General features: G+C 44.1%; 1 protein-coding gene across 1 annotated transcript in view; it reads left to right on the top strand.

Annotated features, from left to right (window-relative positions):
- The first annotated feature begins 957 nt into the window (after positions 1-957).
- Positions 958-23,672, top strand: part of LBR (lamin B receptor) — a 62,511-nt gene continuing 39,796 nt past the window's right edge. Inside the window, exons 1-5 of the mRNA XM_068279680.1 lie at positions 958-1,041; positions 17,387-17,568; positions 21,425-21,616; positions 21,709-21,897; positions 22,699-22,864. Of these exons, the coding sequence (XP_068135781.1) occupies positions 17,404-17,568; positions 21,425-21,616; positions 21,709-21,897; positions 22,699-22,864 (712 nt within the window). The 5' untranslated portion in view covers positions 958-1,041; positions 17,387-17,403. The remainder of the gene's footprint in view (positions 1,042-17,386; positions 17,569-21,424; positions 21,617-21,708; positions 21,898-22,698; positions 22,865-23,672) is intronic.

Genomic DNA, 23,672 nt, shown 5'->3' with positions numbered 1-23,672 from the left:
TTGTATGCAATAGAGTATAGCCTACATCTAATGCATGCTATGCCTTCTGTCTCTGTATTGTTATAGTAAACTGTTATAGTAAACCTCTGGCTATGGTAAAACTCGATACTCAGCAAATGCACCTGGACAAATGTATGAAACATTCTGATATAGTTAACTTCTGATATAGCAACGCTCGGTATAATTCAGCTACAAGAGAACATTTGTGATTACCCACAATGCACCACTACTGAATATGCAAATTATCTCTTTTCGCCCCTGTAAGCCAGGCAAGCATCCAGAGCCTCTGGTGTATAGCAAGCCTACACTACTCTGTTGTACTGGTCCAAGCCCTATCCCATACAGCCATATCAATCCCTGCCATGTACTGATGAGGGCCAAAAGCCCAAAACAGGCTGTCTATATGTGGGAATGATGAGCCCGTTTCGGGTTTTTAGGTCTCTTTTATCCCTCTTCCTAGTGGTTTGGGTCACCCTGAACTGCTTGGTTACTCTGTTCTTCTGATATAGTAAACTACATTGCCAGGTCCCTAGAAGTTTACTAAAACAGAAAGCTTGCATTATTTTACTTTATCAGTTAGCCATTAAAAGGTATTACTTTTACAAGACTTTGTTTCTTTCTACCTACATAGAAGTTTACTACGAAGGGATTGCACTGTTTTGTGGCAATAGCTTCTAATCTCTACACACAAGCTATGCTTTACATAATAATGCCCTCTCCAGCGTCCTGCTCTAGCCATTGTCCCTGGCAGGATTATCCGGAGCGTCTCCCCAGGCTGTACCCGCCCTGCTCAGCACACTTCATAATAACATCGCCTCCATTTCCCTCCCCTGTCAGTCCCTCAGCGCTGGCTGCCTGACCGTGGGCGAGGCCGTCTCCGCCCCCTCCCTGCGCGTCGCCCAATCCCAGCCGGGGGCTTGTTCCGAGCGGCACCTCCGCCAGCCAATCAGCTGCCTTCGCGCCCAGAGACGCTATTCCGAAGTCGCAGCTGAGGGACGGAGCGCGAGCCGTTATTAGGCGGGACAGGGCGGACTGGTGCGGGTGAGTGTATGAGGGGAATAGGGCGGATGGGTGGAGGAGTTGCGGGGAGGCTTGTCACGCCGGGCTGGTGGTGAGGCCTCCGGCACTGCCAGTGATATGCAGCGCGCTCACTCCTCTCTCTGACTGGCCAGTCTCGGCTATGTTATGTTCAGGTGCCGGAGCGCCTCTGCGTCACGTGACCTGACTGTACGCGAAGGGAGGAGCTCTGGGTGACGTCAGGAGATGATAGTAGTTCAAGTTCAACTCCAGGCAATGTTATACAACAGAATACCTATTATACAGTGGAATCTCGTTATAGTAAGACTTCTAAATAAAGGAAACTCATTCTTCAGGTCCCAGCAACTGCATCTGTATAACTATACAATGTATGACCAATTCTAATATAGCAAACTACTTTTCCTGGTCCCTTGGATTTTATGATAAAGGGGTTCTAATCTACAGTATCTGAAATGGACATACTGTAGTGCATAAAGTATACTGTAGTACTGTATCTGAATACAGTCAATAATTGGGAGTCATTTTTTTTCTTTTCAATGTTTCAGGAAGTGAGCGCAGACAGTGTCTAAGTGAAATCAAAATGCACAGTGCTCAATATTACATGCAATAATCATGCAACAGCTTGCACAGGAAGCTTACGTCTCACCAATTAATGCAGTTGCAGTGCTGATAGCGTGCTCCTCTGTCCACATTTCTGTGTAGCCTGGATGATTCTGTAACTGCCACCGTGCACAAGCAAGTCACAGATGATAGACTGTGCACCCGTCAGTCTTCTGCTCACACAGGAGGCATAGGTCTCACTGGCTGGAGCTTTTGAGGTAATCCACGGAGGTCCAGAGTAGTGTGCAGATAGCGAGCAGGCTACAAGTGGCTGTCTGCTCTCCGCAGCGCATGGTTCTCCGACTGACGTATTTGATGCATGTGCCCGCCCACTTTCCACTATAGCAGGCTACAGAATACCAAAGGGGCCAAAACACAGGTTTACTATAACAGAAGTTCTATGATATGAGAGTTTACTATACCAGGCATTACTCCCATATACTTATGAGCTTTGGCCGGGACCTGGACGTTAGTTTACAAACTTTTTTCAGTCAAGGGCCGGGTCAACATACTTCAGCTTGCTGGGGGCCGGAACATACATAAAATGATGTTGAAAAAGATTACATTAGATCTAGGTATTGATTTCCCCCCAATAATGCCCGGAGGAGAACTCCCAGCAGCAGCCAATCAGTCATGCTGCGGCCGACAGTGAAGAATACTCAGGTGACAATCTGCCATCCAGTTGGACAGCAGGTCACCTGATGCAGAATTGGATTGGAAGCCAGCAGATTACTGCTCACTGGCTTCTAGCGGGCCTTAGTTTGAGGACCACCGGTTTACAATATCAGAATGTTTACTATAACGAGATTATACAGTATTGCTATTTTATTTAACTCCACACAGAGCAGGGGAGGATGAGGATCGCTAGTAATGCTAGGTACACACGATACAATTTTCAGATCGATTTCCATTCACTTCTATAGAAATCTATTGGGAAATTGATCAACATTCAGATCAGACATGTTGGAAACAATTGATCTGGCAGAAAATTGTATCGTGTGTACCTAGCATAAGGTCACTTAGTTGTCTGTGCTCCTGTTTGGGATATTCTCCCCTCACATCCTAGTCTTGTCATCCCTGTTATTGGGCAGGTGAGATTCTCCTCAGCAGGGAGACAGACAGAAGAAAAACATGGCAGGTATGATAACAACACCACTTCTACTGTTAAAGGACAACTGTAGTGAAAGTTACATGGAGGCTGCCATATTTATTTCCCATTAAACAATACTAGTTGCCTGGCAGAGCTGCTGATCTATTTGGCCCAGAAACGAGCATGCAGCTAATCTTGTCGAATCTAGATCTGACAATAATGCCAGAAACACCTGATCTGCTGCATGCTTGTTCAGGGTCTATGGCTAAAAGTATTAGAGGAAGAGGACAGCCAGGCAACTGGTATTGCTTAAAAGGAAAAAAATTTTTTGGAAGCCTCCATATCCCTCTCGCTACAGTTGTCCTTTAAGGGAACGGGAAGTGAGAAAATAAAACTAGTCCTTGCTTTTTGCTGGTGTCCACACTGGACGGATTTCACCTAAAGGCTGGTTCACACGATGCAACTTTCTGTCAGATCGACGGGTTGAAATCGATAATTTCCAACATGTCTAAACTGCTCCCGATTGATAATGGGATCGATTTTGTCAGAGCTGTGGAGTCGGTCCAAAAATTATCCGACTCCGATGGCTCAGACTCCGACTCCTTAGTCTAATATTTACCAGGGCTGTGGATTTTGTCCAAAAATCATCCGACCCCCAACTCCGACTCCTCAGTTTATGAAACCTCTGACTCCAGGAACCCAAAATTGCTCCGACTCCACAGCCCCGGATTTTGTTCAGTAGTGATGTGAAAATGGATCCCATTATTGATTGGGAGCAGGTTGTACATGTCGGTAATGATCGTTTGACCCGTCAATCTGCTGAGAAGAGGATCCACCCTATCACGATTGAGTCATTATTGAGATGAATGGGAGCACTCATCTCATGAAGATTGCCATAAATTAGTTAATCGCTGAAGCTGATCGGGATTCCCTGAATGCTACGTGTCGGCTCACACGACCGGCTTCCATTCATCTCAATGGTGACGCATGGATCCAGAGCGGTAAACGCTGGGGATGGACTTGGCAGCCATCTATCTGAACTGCTCCTTAACCACTTAACAACCTCTGCCACGCTTATCTACGCCCCTTTAAAATTCACCTGAGTCACAGGGGCGTAGATAGGCAACTCCTGTTTATTTTCCTGCTGTGCGCGATCGCGTGCGCGATCGCGTGCGCGTGTACGCGGACGTGCATACGCGTCGGGCACCCGCTGGTCTGTGATTGGCTGATGTGAACATGTGTTCACAAAGCCAATGACAGTGCTTATTCATGCAGAATGTGTGTAAACATTGCATCAGTCTCTTTGCTGTTACAGTTACTGAGATCACTCGTGAGAGGATCTCAGATAACTAACACAGCATTAGTGACTGATCAGCATCAGTGAGGTTTTTTTTAAATAAATTATACCCCCATTAAGCCCATTAACCCTTGCCTCCCTTAAATGTGAAAATTGCTGTGGTTTTTAGGTGAAAAACCCCGTGGTAGAGAAGTGGTTAAAGGACTTACGAGGCCAAATTAGTCAAAAAAGTTAATTACTTGTATAATCTTTTACTGCACGGAGGACGCCGTCCGCGCCCTCTGTGGCGATCCGCCGGGTTCCCCCGCTCATTAGCCCCCCGGGCCGGCTCCCGACCCCACGGCCCGGGTTGGTCTCCCCTGCCTCTCCCAAAATGGCCGCTTCCTCTGGCCACGGCTGCGCAGTCCGCATAGTGGACTAATTTGGCCTCGTAAGTCCTTTAAGTAGCTTCTGGCAGTAGATACAGACTATCCCCCCCCCTGGGGCCACAAATCAGTGGCAAATAATGTCAAAACGCTTTGATGTGTGGTTGCAAAAAATGCAGAAAACAGTTTGGCTACAGCAAAAGGAGTTGCCAGCAACCCTCGTGGCCCTTTCCCACTAGCTAACGTGTGCACGAACCCGATTTTGTGCACGCGTTATGATGCAAGTTGGGAAGTTGTGCTTCAACGCTGAACAGCGGCGCTAGTTCTAATTATTCCGACGGGAAACCGCCCAAAGGCATTACAATGTAACACTCTGGAACCAAGTCCATCCCAAGTCTAATGTGACTGTAACATGAAAGCCAATAGCCTTTCATGTTACCTTTCCTGCTGCATCTTGCTGGATACACACGTTGCGTTTCCGTGTTCGATGCGGCGTTCGATTCGCGTCGATTCGATTATTTCCGAGCATTTCCGAGCGCATTTCGATTATTTTTAGGTCGAATGCCATGTACAGTATGGCAAATTGACCTAACGATCAATCGACCTGCGAATCGGACATGTTGGAAATAATCGAATCGACGCGAATCGATCGACGCGGAAACGCAACGTGTGTATCCAGCATTAGGTGCATTCCGTCAAATTGGACAGAACAGCTACTAGTGTGAATGGACCCTTAGTGATGTTGTCCTTTGAGACAGGAAGGGAGGAGGTTTTGTAAGTAGGTATACTGACAGCAGTAAAAACTTGCAGTTATTGCAGATGGGCCTACTGACATTTAAATCACTAAATAATCTGTGCCCTGGATACATGAAAGAAATGTTGCAGCTGCGTAGCAATCCCCGCAATCTCAGATCCACAGGTCTAGTCATACCCAGAGTCCACTTGGAAACTTTTGGTCCCAGAGCCTTCTGTCATGCTGCTCCAATGTTTTGGAACTCCTTACCTCAGCAGATCAGCTCAATCTCTGGATGTGTTTAAATCCAGACCCGACCTGTTCAGTTTGGCATTTGCAGAAATATAACTTTTGTTGTATGAATACTTCATCCTACTGCCAACTACTTTATCTGAGAGAGCCTCAGGGCCCGTTTCCACTTGTGCGGTGGGAATCGCCACAGTAAAAATTCGCATGCGGTTATATGCAGGGCTGTGGAGTCGGTACAAAAATCTTCCGACTCAGACTCCTCAGTTTATGAAACCACGACTCCGACTCCGGGTAACCAAAATGACTCCTCGACTCCGACTCCTTAGTCTAATATTTTTTGTACAAAAATCATCCGACTCCTGACTCCGCCTCCTCAGTTTATGAAACCACGACTCCGACTCCAACTCCGGGTGCCCAAAATTGCCCCGACTCCGACTCCACAGCCCTGGTTATATGCGTATTTTCATGCGAATTACGCATACGATTTCGCATGGATGACGATGTATGCAAATTTAACCATGGCAGTGCCTGTGTGGTTGCGTCAAACGCATGCAAATTCGCGATAATGGAAACAAGCCCTCAGCGCTTTGAGTCCTATTGGAGAAAATCGCTATAGAAATGTTATTGTATTGTATTATGACATAACATTGTTCAGCATTAGGTCTGTTGCCCATTTGGAAAGCTTTTGGTTTTTCATCCTGTTGAAAGAATAGGAAGTGAGGAAAATGTGCTAATTTTTGGTGACCCAGAGGGGAAATCTTCCTAAGGCCAAGGACTCACTACAAATTGTTGTACCAAACACTGAGTGCTTTTGCTAGTTTTTTGTACAGTAATTTGTATGATGTTTGGAAGTGCTGTACAATCTAGTGCTGGCGATTGTACTGCGCTTCCGATTTGCTTTTTTTTTTTTTTTTATATTCTTGTCTCAGGTACACTTTAAACTACTTGCCAGGTCTCCTGAGAGGTCACTTTCTGCCAGCTTTGGATGTGTAGCCCCACCCCCTAGCACAAGGGGTCATACCTTCGGTGTTTCTCTCTTTCCTAATAGAGAAACACAGTTGACCTTTTGTGCGAAGAGGTGGGGCTTTGCATTGGAAGCTGGTGGAAATGGGCTATGGGAGACCTGGCAACCAGTGCAAACTATATCAATCAGAAGACACGCCCACAAAGTCACTGCAAAATCGCTTTGAGGCCTTGTTCACATTGTGTTAGTGCTCGCGTTGGGTGTTTTTTGAGGTTTTTTTTTTTTTTGCGATTCCCGGCACTTGGGTGGGCGGTGTTTTTTTTTTGTTTGTTTTTTTGTTAAAAGCGTTTTTTAAGCGCTTTTCCGGAGCGTTTTTTTAATTCACTCCCTGATGCAAGTCAGGAAGTGAACTCTTTGACCTGGAAAATAATTAATACAATGTATTTATTCTTAAAACCGCGAACGCAATCGCTGCACAAAGTGATTTCGTGAGCGTTTTGCATTTTTCCTATACCTCCCATTGAGGCGGAATCGCCTCAAAAATGGTACAGGCACCACTTTGCTGATCGTTCCGGAAACAAACCGCTCAGATGTGAACTCTCTTGTAGGGAATCATTGCACAAGCGTTTTAGGGCGATTTTGAAAACTGCCTGTGCTTGAAAAAAAAAAAGCAAAAAAACGCCCTTAGTGTGAACAAGCCCTGAAAGAGTAATTCAAAATGGATTTTGCAGCATTGCTATCCTGTACATTGGAGCATAATCACTCCAAAAAATGCAGGACCTGAAATTGCGTTCTGGATGATCATTGGCAATCCCAAAGCGCATCTGAAAACACTTTAGTTGGCCCCAGGCCTTACTGGTACCATGACAGAAATAAAATCCTTACAGCGGTCCTAATGTCCCCACTATCCAATACTATTTTGTATTCAAACTTTTGTTTGCACTATCTGAGGCTGCATTTCCACTTGTGCGGTGCGAATCGCCGCGGTAAAAATTCGCATGCGGATTCAAATTTCGCATGCGGGTCTACGCGAATTCTCATGCGAATTTGCATGGATGACGATGTATTGCGAATTAAACCATGGCAGTGCTGGTGTGCTTTTCCATTGCTTCTATACGAATTCGCATGAAAATTTGCATACCCAAACCTCATGCGAATTTCCTATTAAATACATTGTATGCGATTCGCATAGCGGTATACGATATGCGAATTCTGATGGCTCTGCCATGCGAATTTTTTCTGCACAGAAAAACGGAAAGGAATCCTGACAAGTGGAAACAGTCCCATTCACTTGTATTGCTATGCGAATTTGCATGCGAATTCGCGATAGTGGAAATGAGCCCTGAAGAAGGGGACCCGCTGTGGCCCCGAAACAATTGTCATATCCATGTGCTTATGAAGCAATAAATAGAAAACTTTGCATTTTGAAAAGGTGTGCTGACCTGGAACTTTTTGCTTTACTATTTGAATACTGGATGCTTTAGCTCAGCGCCCAAAGGTTACAGCACCCACATCTATGGGCAAGGTGTGCCACCTCTGCAACACAATCGCATCACTTTCCAATACTAGAGAAAATACATTACTCTGACAAATCTTTTGATATAGCTTTATTAAAAAAAAAATTATATCTATCTGTCTGTCTGTCTGTGTGTGTATATATATATACATATATACACACACACGCACGCACACACACACACACACACACACATATCTCTATCTGTGTGTGTGTATATACACGTCAGTTTTGCGACGTGGGTACAGGCGTGCGATCACGTAAATGATGTTTAGCAACATGCGGCAATAATGACCGCCAGGCAGATCGAAGTACCACGATCATTTGACTTCCCATTCACACCCATCGTGTGCCGTGTACCCGCCGGCCGGAAGATGGATCGTGGAACGCTCGTTGTCAGGAGGACGTCACTGGATCCATCTTCTTCCATCATGTGGTGAGTATTTAGCTTGCGAATTAAACAACTCCAACACCCCCCATGTATGGCTTTTAGGGTCATTCTATACCTATCCTTTACTTCTATAGTGTGATTTCTAACTTTTACTTTTTGGGAATTCTTGATACTCTTGGGCTTACTTACTGTGTTCTTCCATGGTGGTTTTAGTTCTCTAGTGGCGTAGTGTACATTAAATGTAATTTTTTTTTTATTTTTTTTTGAGGAAGTGATCCTTTTAAATAGTTGGCGGTATACGGTACAAAATAAAAGATACGAATGAAAATTCACCATTTTTTTTCCTCCCAATCTGCTTTTCTTGCATTGTGCATCGCCAAGTTTACTATGCAAATTTGGACACCCAAACATCTGTGAATATGAAATACATCTTTATTATCTTGCGCAAGTGGGTAAATTATGATAACCGAGCAGCCCTGTGACATGTGTTTGCGCTGGATTAGTGAATTGCTGTCTGTCTGTTGTGGCTGTAGCCACAGACCAGACTCTTAAATGTCTTTTATGAAGAGACAGGACTGTCAAGTGGCTGTAGTTGTAAGAATATTACTCTCATCCTTTTCTTAGTAACAGTCTCCCTTCAGATACGTCCTCAGTGAGATTGTGTTGCTATATTTAGACATCCACACTTGGAAGTTCAGAGTAACCTGCTTTGACCCCCCTCCCCTTTAATATTTGACTTATTTGCAGCGTCTAGCAGTGTGGTGTCAAGCTGTGTGCACTCTTCATCTTTCCATGTATATCCTAACTTCAAATCTAGTCCCCTTTCGGTTTTCACAGTTGTATTTCCTGTCACTCTCATGGCTTTTGCCACGTCTGGCAGGACGGTGTGATTTTTATTATCTATTTTTTATTTATTAGGAGGACACAAAGTTAGATATTTGCTTTTGCATTTATGAACATCTGAGGAAGGGGCTTTACCCCGAGATAAGTAGCGTGTTTTATGCTAAACTGAATTTCCAAACACTTGTACGTCATTGTTTTTATTTATAGGCTATACATTTTGCGAGCATCAAGCCGTATACGCACACTCGATAGAACTTGTCTGAGACGGCTGTGTGAGGCTCGGGTGAGAATGTAGTATGTGTTAAGGTGCCCCCCAAGGTCGCAGACAAAGAGGGACATTGTTTCCCTCCTATCACCGCCTTCTGCCGCTCCATCATGCACCACGCACCCCCTCTCCTCAGTAAAACTGCCTTGACTTTTTTTTTCTCCTCACATCTTGCAAAGCTCTCTTTCCACCCCCAACTTCTTCCTGTGGCCCGCCCTAGCTAGGCAGCCATTGCTAAGGTGCCACCAAGAGCGTGCCTGATCGATGATGCAACCAATTTTGGAACAAAATAGGTCACATGTGTTGATGGGACATGTCGCAAGATGTAGGGCCGACATGCTTGATGGGGTGCGTTGTGGTAACTGTGTGCAACATCAGGAGGAGTGACAAACGTTACAGAACCCCCGGTGCTGTCCCCTCTAGTGTAAAATTTGGCACCCCCTCTCCAGTGCCCCGTGCAGTATACTTTACCTGTCGCTGTCTGCCGCTGGCTCTGTCTCCGCACTCTTCCTCACATGCATGCGCCCCACATTGTTGCCGGCATAATGTGCGCACGGTTGACATTGCCGGGGGGGGGGCACATTTCACATCGGGATAGTGCCGGGACAGTGCAGAATCACAAGGTCGATTCCCAAGAGATTCCATGCCGAAATGGATTGGGAATCGGCCTGCGGTCTATGGGCAGGCAACAGATCTCCGATCAGATTCGAGATCTGTCTCTTGGTCAATGTGCCCATACATCATCTGTACCTGGCACCTTTATATTACAGGCTCTGGCATACTACATATGTTTTCACCAATAATGATAATGATAATCACACCAGCGTTTTTGCAGCAATCTTTAAAGCGATTTTGCTTCTTTATACTTGTTACAGCAATCGCTCCAAAAATGTCACATGCAGCAGTTTTGTGATGCTCATCGCTCTTAGTGTGAAACAGGCCTTAGCTCAATCCTGACAGAGGACACTTAGTACATGCGTACGTACCCACCAATGAATATCCAGTTCAGGAGCCTCCTCCTGTCTCCCGTATGTTTTTAAAACTGTATTTATCGTTAACTAAGTTTGACAACAATATTTATCAGTATATCAAGAATTCGTTATCCAGCCGAGACCTTTTTTCCTGGTTCCCTTTTTTCATGCACGCCACTTTAAAGCACAGCAGTGACCTAACTTGTCAGTTTTAGTCTTCTTTGTTATGAATTAATCTTTTTCCTGCATATTTCCTGTTGGCTTCTGGACTGGTCAGACCTCGGCTTCTGCGTTTCCATGGTGATTTGTTTTCCGATGGCCTAGACACTAATCACTCTTGCACTTTTATTGCAGTACCAGGATCTTCCTGCAGCATGTCTGGGAGACTTCAGTATGTTATGCAGCCACACCTAGCTAGTCAGAGCATCCCTATTCCCCACATGTTACTTTATTTGCTCAATGATAAGGTGAGATGGGCAGGGCAGATATATGGAGCTTCCTATGGCTGGTTCACATGTGCTTCTGCTTTTGAAGGCTTTTAATGGCTTTCAGGACAGCGTTGCATTTTCTGGGCTTTTGGTGGCTTTTACAGGAAGTAAATGGAAAGGCTGGGCTTTCTTTGGCTTTTATGGGCTTTCTTTTGCTTTTATGGGCTTTCATTGGCTTTCAGTGGCTTTTGCTGGCTTTCAAACGCCTTGTAGAAGCTGCATGGTGCTTTTAAGATGAGACCAGAGGAGACGCTGGGATCAACTGCCAGGCTTTCATGAAAGCCTGCAGAAGCCTGTACTAAACGCTCCCATTCCCTTGCATGGAAGGGCGGTAGATCCCTAAAAACGTTACTTTTTAAAACGCTGCGTTTAATGCCAGCAAAACGTCCGTGTGAACCAGCCCTAACGAACACACACCTAATAGTTGTGTTGTCTTTCAAAACGTTAAAGATAAAAACTTAGGTGTGAGCTTTAAGGCTACTTGCACACTAAGACGTTGTGTTAGGTGCCACGTTAAGGTCGCATAACGTGCACCTAACGTGACGCCTGGTGCTCTTCTATGTGGACGTCAGAGTGAGCCGCGTTGTGCAGCTCACTCTGGCGTCCGTGATGCGTACTCTTGGACGCATGCGGCATCACGTGGTCCCGCCCGGCCAATTGCTGCACAGAGCGGAGTAACCACTGCACAGAGGAAGTAAACACTGCACGTCACAACGTGCAGTGAATATTAATTAACCATGTGCCTGGCCGCTCTCCCCTCCTCCCCAACGCGCATGTGCAGACAGTCTAACGCGGCTTAAGCCGCTGTAACGCCATAGCATGCTGCACTTTCGGGAGAACGTGCAGCGTTACATGTAACGCAATGTGGGCTGTGTGAACAGCCCACTTGTGTTACATTGCTGTGCGTTGGGGGAGCGTTACAGGCGCACTAACGTGCGCCTGTAACGTCCCTGTGTGTAAGCAGCCTAAAGGTCCTTTCACACTATAAACATTGGGATGGGATCACAACGCAATAATGCCAAAGAGTTGTATTGCGCCTTAGACATGCAAACCATACAGTGCAATTGAAGTATGCTTCACAGCCACTATAAACAGGTTATGCTGTGCGTTACTCTTGCCGGGAGAGCCGACATTCAGCTCACCCTGCGCCAAGCTCACTGGCGACGCCTACATACGTACACATATGGAGGCTTCCATATTTATTTCCTTTTAAGCAATACCAGTTGCCTGGCTATCTGCTTATCCTCTGCCTCTAATACATTTAGCCATAGACCCTGAACAATCTGACAAGATTAACTGCATACTTGTTTCTGGCGTTATTCAGACACTACTGCAGCCAAATAGACCAGCAGGGCTGCCAGGCAACTGGTATTGTTTAAAAGGAAATAAATATGGCTGCTTCCACATCCCTCTCACTTCAGGTTCCCTTTAAGCTTGTTCCTTCTGCTCTCTGATGATTTACAAACCAATGAGACAGAGATTAAACCTTTGGAAATCTTCTATACCAGACTGTGTAATATTACCATGGTTCCCAACATGTTTCCTAAAAAAAATAAAAAAAAATAAATAAAATGAAATGTCAGTTGCAGAAGAAGGTTGTAAAGATACGTAATGTCATTTAGTGAGCAAATAAATTGAATAGCAACAGTACATGACACTTTGTGGCAAAGGACCATTGTAGGTAAATACTGTAATATGTAAGCAAGTTACCTTAGATATGCAGCCTTAAACATACATTTACTTTAGAGTGTTAATAACCGATAACTGCTGCATCTGCCTGCTCTCGACTCTCTACAGTGCCTCCTTCCTTTTGAATCTCATGCCAATAGTCCTTCAGCCAGAAAATTGTTCAGTAAACGGTCACTCATTTCTCTGCTGAAAAAGAAATGCTTATTTGTGCTGTGCGCTCAGTTGATGAGTCTTGCATACAGTACCTTGCCGTGTATCGGTTGTTGTCAGTATCTACAGCTGGGTTGTGCTGTTTGCATCTTGCCTGTGATGATTCATTTTACTATGATATGGATGCTACGCCCACAAACCAGTAGTAAAAACAGCAAAAAAAATATGAACGTATGATAAAACAGTAGTGCACTGATGGGTGTGTTGTGTCTTTGTAACTAGTCTAAAATCCCATTGTAAAGTTCCTTTGTGGGTATACTTTGCATTTAGCATTGCAATTTATGGGAATATTTGCTTCTGTAATAACAAACTGCCTCGATCTCTTCCGCAAGCTTTGACCTCCCTGGCATTCAATTTCCCCAAGATTTCTGTGCAAAAAGTGATCTAATTAATTTTAATTTTTTTTCCAGTAACTTGCCAAAATGTGTCAAGCAAGGGTCTAGTATACAGTGCAGGAGAGTATTGACATGTATGCACATCAATAATGTTCACAGCATATTTTGTATTGACGTGTATACCGGCAGGGAGGTTAGAAAGCAGAAAGATGCGAGAATGTGGCGGAGGCAGACACATGAACGCAGGCGGAGGCAGACACATGAACGCAGGCGGAGGCAGACACATGAACGCAGGCGGAGGCAGACACATGAACGCAGGCGGAGGCAGACACATGAACGCAGGCGGAGGCAGACACATGAACGCAGGCGGAGGCAGACACATGAACGCAGGCGGAGGCAGACACATGAACGCAGGCGGAGGCAGACACATGAACGCAGGCGGAGGCAGACACATGAACGCAGGCGGAGGCAGACACATGAACGCAGGCGGAGGCAGACACATGAACGCAGGCGGAGGCAGACACATGAACGCAGGCGGAGGCAGACACATGAACGCAGGCGGAGGCAGACACATGAACGCAGGCGGAGGCAGACACATGAACGCAGGCGGAGGCAGACACATGAACGCAGGCGCAGGCAGACACATGAACGCAGGCGCAGGCAGACACATGAACGCAGGCGCAGGCAGACACATGAACGCAGGCGCAGGCAGACACATGAACGCAGGCGCAGGCAGACACATGAACGCAGGCGCAGGCAGACACATGAACGCAGGCGGAGGCAGACACATGAACGCAGGCGGAGGCAGACACATGAACGCAGGCGGACGCAGACACCTGCAGTTTTATTAGGTAGGATGTAGTCAGTATTTGCCCCAAAAATCTTTCTTCTCTCTGATTTTACATTCTGAAATTTCACAGGTGGCAACAGCTTAAGTCCTGTCAGGAGCATTGCTGCAGAATTCTTGTTTATTGAGAGTTCTAAAGCCAGTAGAAAATATGCCCGGTCTCCCAGAATGCTTTGGGATGAGAATTCCACATAGCCTCCATTTTTAGCCTGAGCTAAAAATGAGTGGAAGGGCGGGGGCTACATACCAATGTACAGCAATACATAGATATAGGAAGAGTTTCTGATGCTGAAACCAGGAAAATGACTGTGTAAGTGGGAATCCTGAATAATTTACTGCATTGTACCATATGTCACTACAGGGCCTCCTTAATATTTATCTATAAAAAGTATTCGTATGAAATAAAGCAGCAGTATGTATGTAAACTGCTGCTGTCCATGCAAAAGTACATATCAGCTCTTGAACTTGCAAATATATCTCCCACCTACAGCTAGCTGACGCAAACCATGCATGTCCATACGCATTTTCACACGTGCGTTCGCTGCTGCTGCTGTACGAGCTTGTTTTTATCGCTGCATCCAGCCAAGCAGCATGTTCTTTTCAGCAAAAGATCACCCCAAATAATCAGTAAGGGCTGGGACCCACTAGGGCATTTTTGTCAGCGTTTTTAGATGGCTGTTGATCAGCTTTGCTGATGTATTTAAATGGTGGGGAACCCACTAGTGTGATTGCGATAAGGGTTAATCGCAATCGCAAGACACGCAACATTTTGAGCGCTCAGTGCTATGTATAGAAGTGCTGCAAAATCTCTCTGAAAAGCGATTTGGTGGCCGAGCGGTTTAAATTATAAATAAAGTTAATCATACTTACAGGGGGTGTCTAGATGTCTGGCCTCCGCCCATAGCCCCGCCCCCTAGCATACCAGGTCTCTGGCGCTTCTCTAATTGGTCTTGGAGAAGCACTTATGACCTCTTACGCTAGAGGGTGGGGCTACGGACAGAAGCTGGGCGCCTGGTAAGTATTATAAAGTTTTATAATGAAAAACCCTGATCGGAAGCGCTGTACAGTTTACTGTACAACACTTCAAATCATAGCAAATCGCAATCGCCCTAGGAATCGCAGAACACACAGCTGGCGCAATTTAAAAGCGCTGCAGCGATTCCTAGTGGGTTTCAGCCTTAATAGTCCTTTCCAGACAACCGTTATTGAAGGTGTGTAGTGTACTCAACCTCATTCTTTACTGTAGCGTTGTTTTGAAGTGAAAGAAATGATCGCTCGGCCTTGTTTTGTGTTGTTGAGCCTGGTTTCCAGGATGTGGTCGTTTTAAGTCCTCGCAGATGACACTCTGTATTTCAGCAAACTTCTGTCGTGCAGCAAAGTCCCCATCTCTACCTAGTGCTGTGTTTGAAAAGATATAGAGGGCTCAGCAGAGGAATTCAACTCAGCTTTTCCAACCTTTTGTTACCTGCTTTAAAGTAAACCCCTTCTCAATAGATGTGATAATGGCAGCCCTCAGTCAGCAAGCTGAGCATTGATGGGCTTCCTTCTATAACATTTTAGGGGGACCTGAACTGTAGGTCTGCATCAAACAGTGGAGCAGGATTAGGGAGTGGCGTAAATGGAGGTTTATAGTAGACCAGAGTACATTTTCATTGGATTAGGCTTTGAATTCATTATGTATTTATATAGCACTGACATCTTCTGCAGCACATTACAGAGTACATAGTCATGTCACTCACTGTCCTCAGATGAGCTCACAATCTAATCCTACCACAGTCCTAGTCTAATGTCCTGCCATATTATTATTACAGTACAATGTATTTATATAGCACTGACATCATCTGCAGCACTTTACAGCGCAGCAAAGTCATGTCACTGACTGTCCTCAGGCTCAGAGGAACTCACAATCTAACTCCTACCTCGGATATAGTGTTATGTACTATTATTATTATTTATTGTATTTAAAAAGCGCCAACATATTACGCAGCGCTGGACATTAATTTAGGTAACTTCCATGGTATTAGTATGTATTTATATAGCCCTGACATCTTCTGCAGCACTTTACAGAGCACATAGTCAAGTCACTGACTGTCCTCAGAGGAGCTCACAGTCTAATCCCTGCCATAGCCATAGTCTAATGCCCTACCATATTATTATTATTATGTATTTCTATAGAGCTCACAGTCTAATCCCTACCACAATCATCACCCCTGGTGTGGTTGGAGACGGCTTGGGCTGGTATCAAATAACTATTAATAATTAGCAATGATAATATTATCCAGATTCTCTGCCTGGGGGAGGGGGGGGGGGGGGGGAGGGTAAAATAGAAAGCTCTGATAGGTTTGTCATTAAGCAGAACTTGTGAAATCTATATGTCCTGAGCATCTGAAGTCTCTTGGAACATTATAACGTGATTTCATCACCACAGTAACTCCGCCCATCATACGCTTTCCTCATCTGTGTGTAATATGATGAAAATATTGCTGTAATCTCCTTCTTTCCTGCGTGTGTAGAGATTTGTTTTTTGTGTTCCCTCTTGCTTGGCTAATCAAGTTGTTCAGTAAATGTCCCACAATGGCCTCAATTCACAAAGCATTACCACAGTCGGTGTGAAATATTAATTCACTAAGGCTGCTACTGCATGGAAAACTAAAATTACCAACTAGTGAGGTAAATGCCTGATAAGTGTCCGTTCACAAAGAATAGAACATGCGGTATTTATTTCCAACCTGCAGCTGTCGGTAACTGGCAATCAGCCATTCGAAAAGTTATAAAAGGGAGTAAACAGAGCAGAGAAAAGAGGAAAAGTAGTTAAACTATTCTGGAAAATAAGGCTAGTAATAAAAACATATTTCCCTAATTCCACAATACAGCAAAGTCTCTAGTATCCGGCACCAGCGGGGATCCTGTGATGGCGGATATGCAAGCTTACTGGCCAAAAAAACACAATCCCCCCAATACTCGCCAGGCCTCCAGCGACGTCTTGTAGCATTCCTGTTGCTCCTAGAGGCTTTCCGGTGGCCTCCGTGCACAGAAGCCAGCGTGTCATCTCACCTATATAGCTACAGGAAGGAACTGCATGATGTCGCTGGAGGATGGTGAGTATTTTAATGCCTGCAAACACCCCAAAACAAAGTTCCTGTTATCCCCTCGGGCATGCTGGTTAGTTGAGACCTCCGGTTGCCTGTGTTCCGAATAACGGGGACTTTGCTGTATTATTATGTAGTAATTAACCACTTTGCGTTCAAACCGTGTTTCCCTCTTATGGACCACAGCAGTTTTGACATCTTAGCTGTGTCCCTATTTAATCAGCAATAACTTTATCACTACTTATGACGTGTAAATGAATTTTTTTTTACCCCCCAAGACAAAGTAGGCTTTCATTGTATGACATTTTTTCCCTTGAACAATTTTGTTTTCTATATTTTGTTTTCAGTGTCACTTTAATCTCTTGTATCAACAGACACCATATAATTTAATATTTCTCTCCTGCAGAGTTATAGTTGCTCACAATGCCGAGTCGAAAGTTTGAAGACGGGGACGCGGTGATGGGGAGGTGGCCGGGAAGCAGCCTGTACTACGAGGTGCAGATCATGTCGTTCGACCCGTCAACCCAACTGTACAGCGTGCGGTATAAAGACGGGACCGAGCTTGAGATTAAAGAAAGTGATATTCGGGTGAGTATCGTAGATTATAAACCATTTCACCTCGAAGGGTTTTTAAAAATATTGAAAATGTATTTCATTTTTCTATGGGAAGGTGTATAATAGGGTATTTGGATGTGGATATTACTTTTTGGCCACAAGATGGAGATACAGAGTTAGTGTGTTCTAAAAATAGAAACAGAACCAAGTGTTTGTATTTGTTTATATTTGTGTAAATACAGGGAGGTGGATACTGGAGGTGAAAAGGTTTTTTAAAGAGAGTCTGAAGCGAGAATAAATCTCACTTTAGAGCTCATATTCAGCAGGGGCATGTGTGCCCCTGCTAAACCGCCGCTATCGCGCCGCACAACGGGGGTCCCTTACCCCCCCAAATACCTCCGTCCTCGCCGGGGATCTCTTCCGCATAGAGGGAGGGCTAACCGCCGCAGCCCTGCCTCACTCGCGTCTGTCAGTGCGTATCTCCGCCTCTCCCCCGCCCCTATCAGTCTTCCTTCGCTGGGAGAGGCGGCGATGCGCCGCTGATAGACGGTCTCTAAGGCAACTGTTGATGGATTTTTCTTTTTGTAATATTTTAAATTTGCTTGGTAACTGGGGAAGGTGGGAGGGGGTTTTGGGCTTACAATTGATGGAACACAAAAATAAACCACAGGAAAAAAATACACCTTTATTTCCAAATAATATATTGTTGCCATACATTGTACTAGGAACATAATTGAAATGTTGTGATAGCTGGGACTAATGGGCAAATACAATGGGTTGGTTTTATTTATAGTAGCATTGCTTATTTTAAAACTATAGGGGTTGGAATTGGAGAAATAGTGTATTTTTCTTTTTTTGTGTGTGTATTTGCCTTCAAAATGCATAGAAAATAAAGTAATTACTGAAAACAATTAAAGCTCACAAAAACTTTAATTTGTGGCGAAAAAAAACAAGATATAGATCATTTACATGTGATGAGTAGTGATAAAGTTATTGGCAAATGAATGGGAGGAGTGCTGACAGCGGAAAATTGCTTTTGCCCTGAAGGTGAAAACACCTGTGGGCTGAAGTGGTTAATAGTAAAAAAAAAAAAACCCTGTTACAAAGCTACATGAAATGTTAAAAACTTATCAGCATGTAAAAAGTTATTACGGCCCCGTGATACACTCTGACGCTCCCCTCCGTGACAGCGTATGTGTTGCAACCAAAGTTCTGTCTGGAGCAGCGTGCATCCTAGCTCCGACCATTATTGATTTATAAATTCTAAGGCTACATACACACATCAGACTATAGTCTTTGGAAAATGAAAGATCACAGACCAATCTTACCACCCTTCATGTAGTATGAGAGCCATACTCTACACAGTCTTTTCTATGGAGCTGAACTCCCCATCAGAAAAAAATATTTGCAAGATGCTGCACAGTGCACACAAACATGCTGCACACACTCAAAAGATCTGTTCCTGCCAAAAATCCATTCCTGCAAATTGCAATGGTAGTCTATGAGATCTGCAGATCATCATACAGGGCTGGTGCACACCGAGCGGCTTTTTGGGCGTTTTCAGATCCGCTTGCGGCTGCGGATCTGCTTGGTCAATGTATCTCAATGGGGTGGTGCACACCAGAGCGGCAGGCGTTTTGCAGAAACGAAAAATGCCTGGGTGAGGCATTTTTTGGATTGCGGATGCGTTTCTGCCTCAATGTTAAGTATAGGAAAAACGCAAACCGCTCTGAAAAACGGCACTTCAGAGCGGTTTTGCAGGCGTTTTTGTTACAGAAGCTGTTCAGTAACAGCTTTACTGTAACAATATATGAAATCTACTATACTGAAAACCGCAGCAGCAATCCGCAAAACGCTAGCAAAACGCCTCATAAAAATAAAAAAAAGCGTTTAAAAATCTGCTAGCGTTTTGCGGATCTGCTAGCGGGTTTTGGTGTGCACCAGCCCACACACATGATTTAACTGACATTCATCTGCAGATCAGATCCACCAGGATGGATTTTCAGATCTGCGGATGATTGCTTGATCTGCAGATGAATGTCAGTTAAATCATGTGTGCATGATGATCTGCAGATCTCATAGACTATCATTGCAATTTGCAGGAATGGATTTTAGCAGGAACAGATCTTTTGCAGATACTGATCTTTTGTGTCTGTACAGCATCTGTGTGTGCAGCATCTTGCAAAGATTTTTTTTCTGATGTGGAGTTCAGCTCCATAGAAAAGACAGTGTAGAGTATGGCTCTCATACTATATGAAGGGTGGTAAGATTGGTCTGTGATCTTTCATTTTCCAAAGACTATAGTCTGATGTGTGTATGAGCCTTTAGGCCTAGTGCACACCGGAGCGTTTCCGCTGCGGTTTGCGATCTGCTTACGGGTGCGGATCCGCTAGGGTAATGTATTTCAATGGGCTGATGCACACCAGAGCGGGAGGCGTTTTGCAGAAACGCATACTCCCGGGCTGCTGCAGATTTTGGATTGCGGATGCGTTTCTGCCTCAATGTTAAGTATAGGAAAACCGCAAACCGCTCTGAAAAACGGCACTTCAGAGCGGTTTGCCAGGCGTTTTTTGTTACAGTAGCTGTTCAGTAACAGCTTTACTGTAACAATACATGAAATCTACTATACCAAAACCGCTACACAAAACCGCAAAACGCTAGCTGAAACGCTGCAGAAAAATAAGAAAAAGCGTTTCAAAATCTGCTAGCGGTTTTTGGTGTGCACTAGGCCTAAGTAGCTGCTGCAAAAGTTATCCAATGCAGCTGTTAGAGGAACTCCAGTGAAAATAATGTAATGAAAAAAGTGCTTCATTTTTACAATAATGGTGTATAAATGATTTACTCAATGTTTGCCCATTGTAAAATCTTTTCTCTGCTTAAAGTAACATTCTGACATTTATTACATGGTGACATTTTTTTCAGGTATACTGGGAAGTATAGTCTAGTTAGTATCTAATGTCTTTTCATATGGTCACACTTGATTGACTCATTCACCAGCTGAATCCAGAGAGGAAATAAAGCTTGTTGTCCTGTAGGAACAAGCATTTTTGGCCCAGGGAGCAGGTGTTTTATCCACTTTTTTACAGCTGTACACAGTTTATATTCACTAATCAAACCTATTGCTGTTACAATTTTTTTTAAAGGACTCTCGAACTGAGATGAATATGGAGACTAGCATATTTATTTAATTTTAAAGGGAACCTAAATGGAGGCTTCCGTATTTATTTCCTTTTAAGCAATACCAGTTGCCCAGCTATCCTGCTGATCTTTTTGGCTGCAGTAGTGTCTGAATCGCACACCTGAAACAAGCATGCAGCTAATCCAGTCAGACTTAAGTCAGAGCACCTGATCTGCATGCTTGTTCAGGGCCTATGGCTAAGTATTATAGGCAGACGATCAGCAGGACAGCCAGGCAATATACATTGTTTAAAAGGAAATAAATATGACAGCCTCTATATCCCTCTTTTTTTAGGTTCCCATTAAACCATGCACATTACCTGGCTGCCTAGCTGATGCTGTGCCTATAATTCTTATAGCTATAGACCCTGAACAAGCATGCAGATCAGATGTTTCAGACTGTATTAGCCGCATGTTTGTTTCAGGTGTGTGACACAACTGCAGTCTAAGAGATGAGCAGGACTGCCAGGCAACTGGTATTGTTTAAAAGGAAATAAATATGGCAGCCTCCATATTCTTCTACCTTCAGGTATCCTTTAATTTGGGGTTTAGCTGGGCTTAAAAACGTTTGTTGGTCTCTGTGCCCATCTGGTGGTATAGAGATACAGTATATAGTGATACTGAAGTATTATTATTATTACTTTTTTATGTCATTCAGTTACGTAAATTTTTTTAAAAACTATTGTTTTTTCGTTCTAATTTACTTTTCTAGTCCACGTCTTTATTCCGCACCAAGAAGTCCAACTCCGCTTCCCCCAGCAGGCGGCGAAGTCGGTCACGTTCTCCTGCGCGCACGAGATCGCCAGGCCGTACCCCAAGGAAGCCAGTTCACCAGCCCTCCCCCGCTTCTGTCAACCGAAACGAATTGAAAAGGGAAGTCCTCAAAGTTCGCCTTACACCACTGGTAACGACTTTATAATTTCCTCTTCAAAATGACACGAAAATAATTCCTTTTATCGTCCCAGCGAATTAAAATGATATATTTCCTCATTTCAGAGACTTGATGATTACAAGGTCAAAAAAAGCAACGGCGAGGCAGAGGTCATTGGAGGACCTGTGGATTATGTCAGGCAGCCGCTGCGTACCGATGTGGAGAGAGAGGCCTACCTCCGAGAAAAGCTGCGCACCAGGGAGGGGAGAGAAGATTACATTGAGGAGGTTTTGCGTGCTAAACTAGGGACAGAGGTCAGTGACATCAGCTTGCTCATTACTCCAGCTGCAATGAGGACTGTATATACCAGCCCAGTAAGGAGGGGCACCTGATTCCAATAGTCCAGCATCAGTCATCGTCTTTGACAGTCGCGAATGGTCAATAACATTAACATTTTATGCAAATTACATGAAATTATACAGGAAGTTATTTTGATTGGTCTAATATCAAGCTGCATACAATTTACGTGAAATTTGAATGCAAGGCAAGTCAAAAGGATTTGCATCTCCTCGACTTGTTTGGAGATATTATGTATACTCATTCTCTAATGTCTCTACTATATTATGTATTTATATTGCACTGACCACTTCTGCAGCACTTTACAGTGTACATAGTCATGTCATTGACTGTCCTCAGAGGAGCTCATACTCTGATCCTACCATAGTCATAGTCTAATGTCCTTCCATATTATTATTATTATGTGTTTATATAGCACTGCCATCTTTTGCAGCACTGTCCAGAGTACATAGTCATGTCACTGACTGTCCTCAGAGGAGCTCACAATCTAATCCCTATTATAGTCTTGGTGAAGGGGTTTAATACGGAATGCTTTTGCTTTAAATCATGTTGGAAGTGAGTATCCTCCATTTAGTGCAACCGAATACAACTTGCATTCTAGTTATTTTTATCATTACAAAAGTTTCAGCTCGTTCTGAGTGCAGAGTGCTAATGTTTTTTTTTTATTTTGTTATACAGTATAGAAGACTGCATGTCAGCAATAGAAGCCTGAATGTATGTTTTTTTTTGTTAGTAAAGCTAATGTGTCCTTTTCATAGGAGAAGGTGGTGGAAGAGTTTGTGGAAAGGGAGAAAATTCTGCGGTATAACGCCAGAAACGCTATAAAGGATGACTTTGTAGAAAAAGAGAACAACAACGTTGAGGCTGAAAAGCCCCAGGAAAGGCCTGTGGAGAAGACCCAGACCGGCTTCTTAGGGACAATAGGCAAGTCCTCGTCCAGTACTCTTTGTAAAATGTAAACGCTTTCTTCCACATTGTATTATTTTTATTTTATGAATGTATGGCCACAGGGGACACAGTTGTTAGAGACAGAAAGAGAAGCTTATGTAATGCACTAGAAGGATCCTAAAATGAACCCACCCCCTTTGTTGAGAAATAAGCTCCTGATTACCACTTTAAGGGTCCTTTTACACTGTCATTGCAGTAAGCAAGAGGCTGCTAATTCAATAAAAGTGTATGGGGACTTTCATTATTAAAGTGACCCTGACATTGGGCAACAGCAATAAAATATACATTCCACAAAGACCATGCTGATAATGTCAATGAGGTGCAATATCACTGTGGTGTGCTGCTCAATTCAAAACACTATAATTCATACACAAAATAGCTACGCACTAAAGGTTCTACAGTTCATACAGATATACAGCAGTGAAAATCCAAGTTTCTTTCCTTAGCAGTTCAGAGCTCCGCAACCAATTCAGCGATTCACCACCACCACACCCCAAGCAGTGGGCACTCACCGTTGTATATGACACTCTATTAGATGGGTCCTCAGCGCCTATGGGGTCATCTGGCCACCCCCTGCCTTTCAAGGAGATCTCTATCACCACCTTCTTGCTTTCACTTTATGATCACTGCAGTGCCACTGCCATATCACCTCAAGTAAATATAATCAACAGGCTCCCATAGCGTAAAATTGTAAAAACACTTTAATAATAAAAAGAGATTGCACTCACAAGCATTGACGTGGTATATTGCAGAGTTTTTTTGGGCTTCACCCCACACGTAGGCC

This window comes from Hyperolius riggenbachi, chromosome 4 (assembly GCF_040937935.1).
Source record: "Hyperolius riggenbachi isolate aHypRig1 chromosome 4, aHypRig1.pri, whole genome shotgun sequence".
NCBI classification, from domain to species: Eukaryota; Metazoa; Chordata; class Amphibia; order Anura; family Hyperoliidae; genus Hyperolius; species Hyperolius riggenbachi.
Note: the sequence above shows the minus strand (reverse complement) of the source record. Positions and strands in the feature narration are given on the sequence as shown.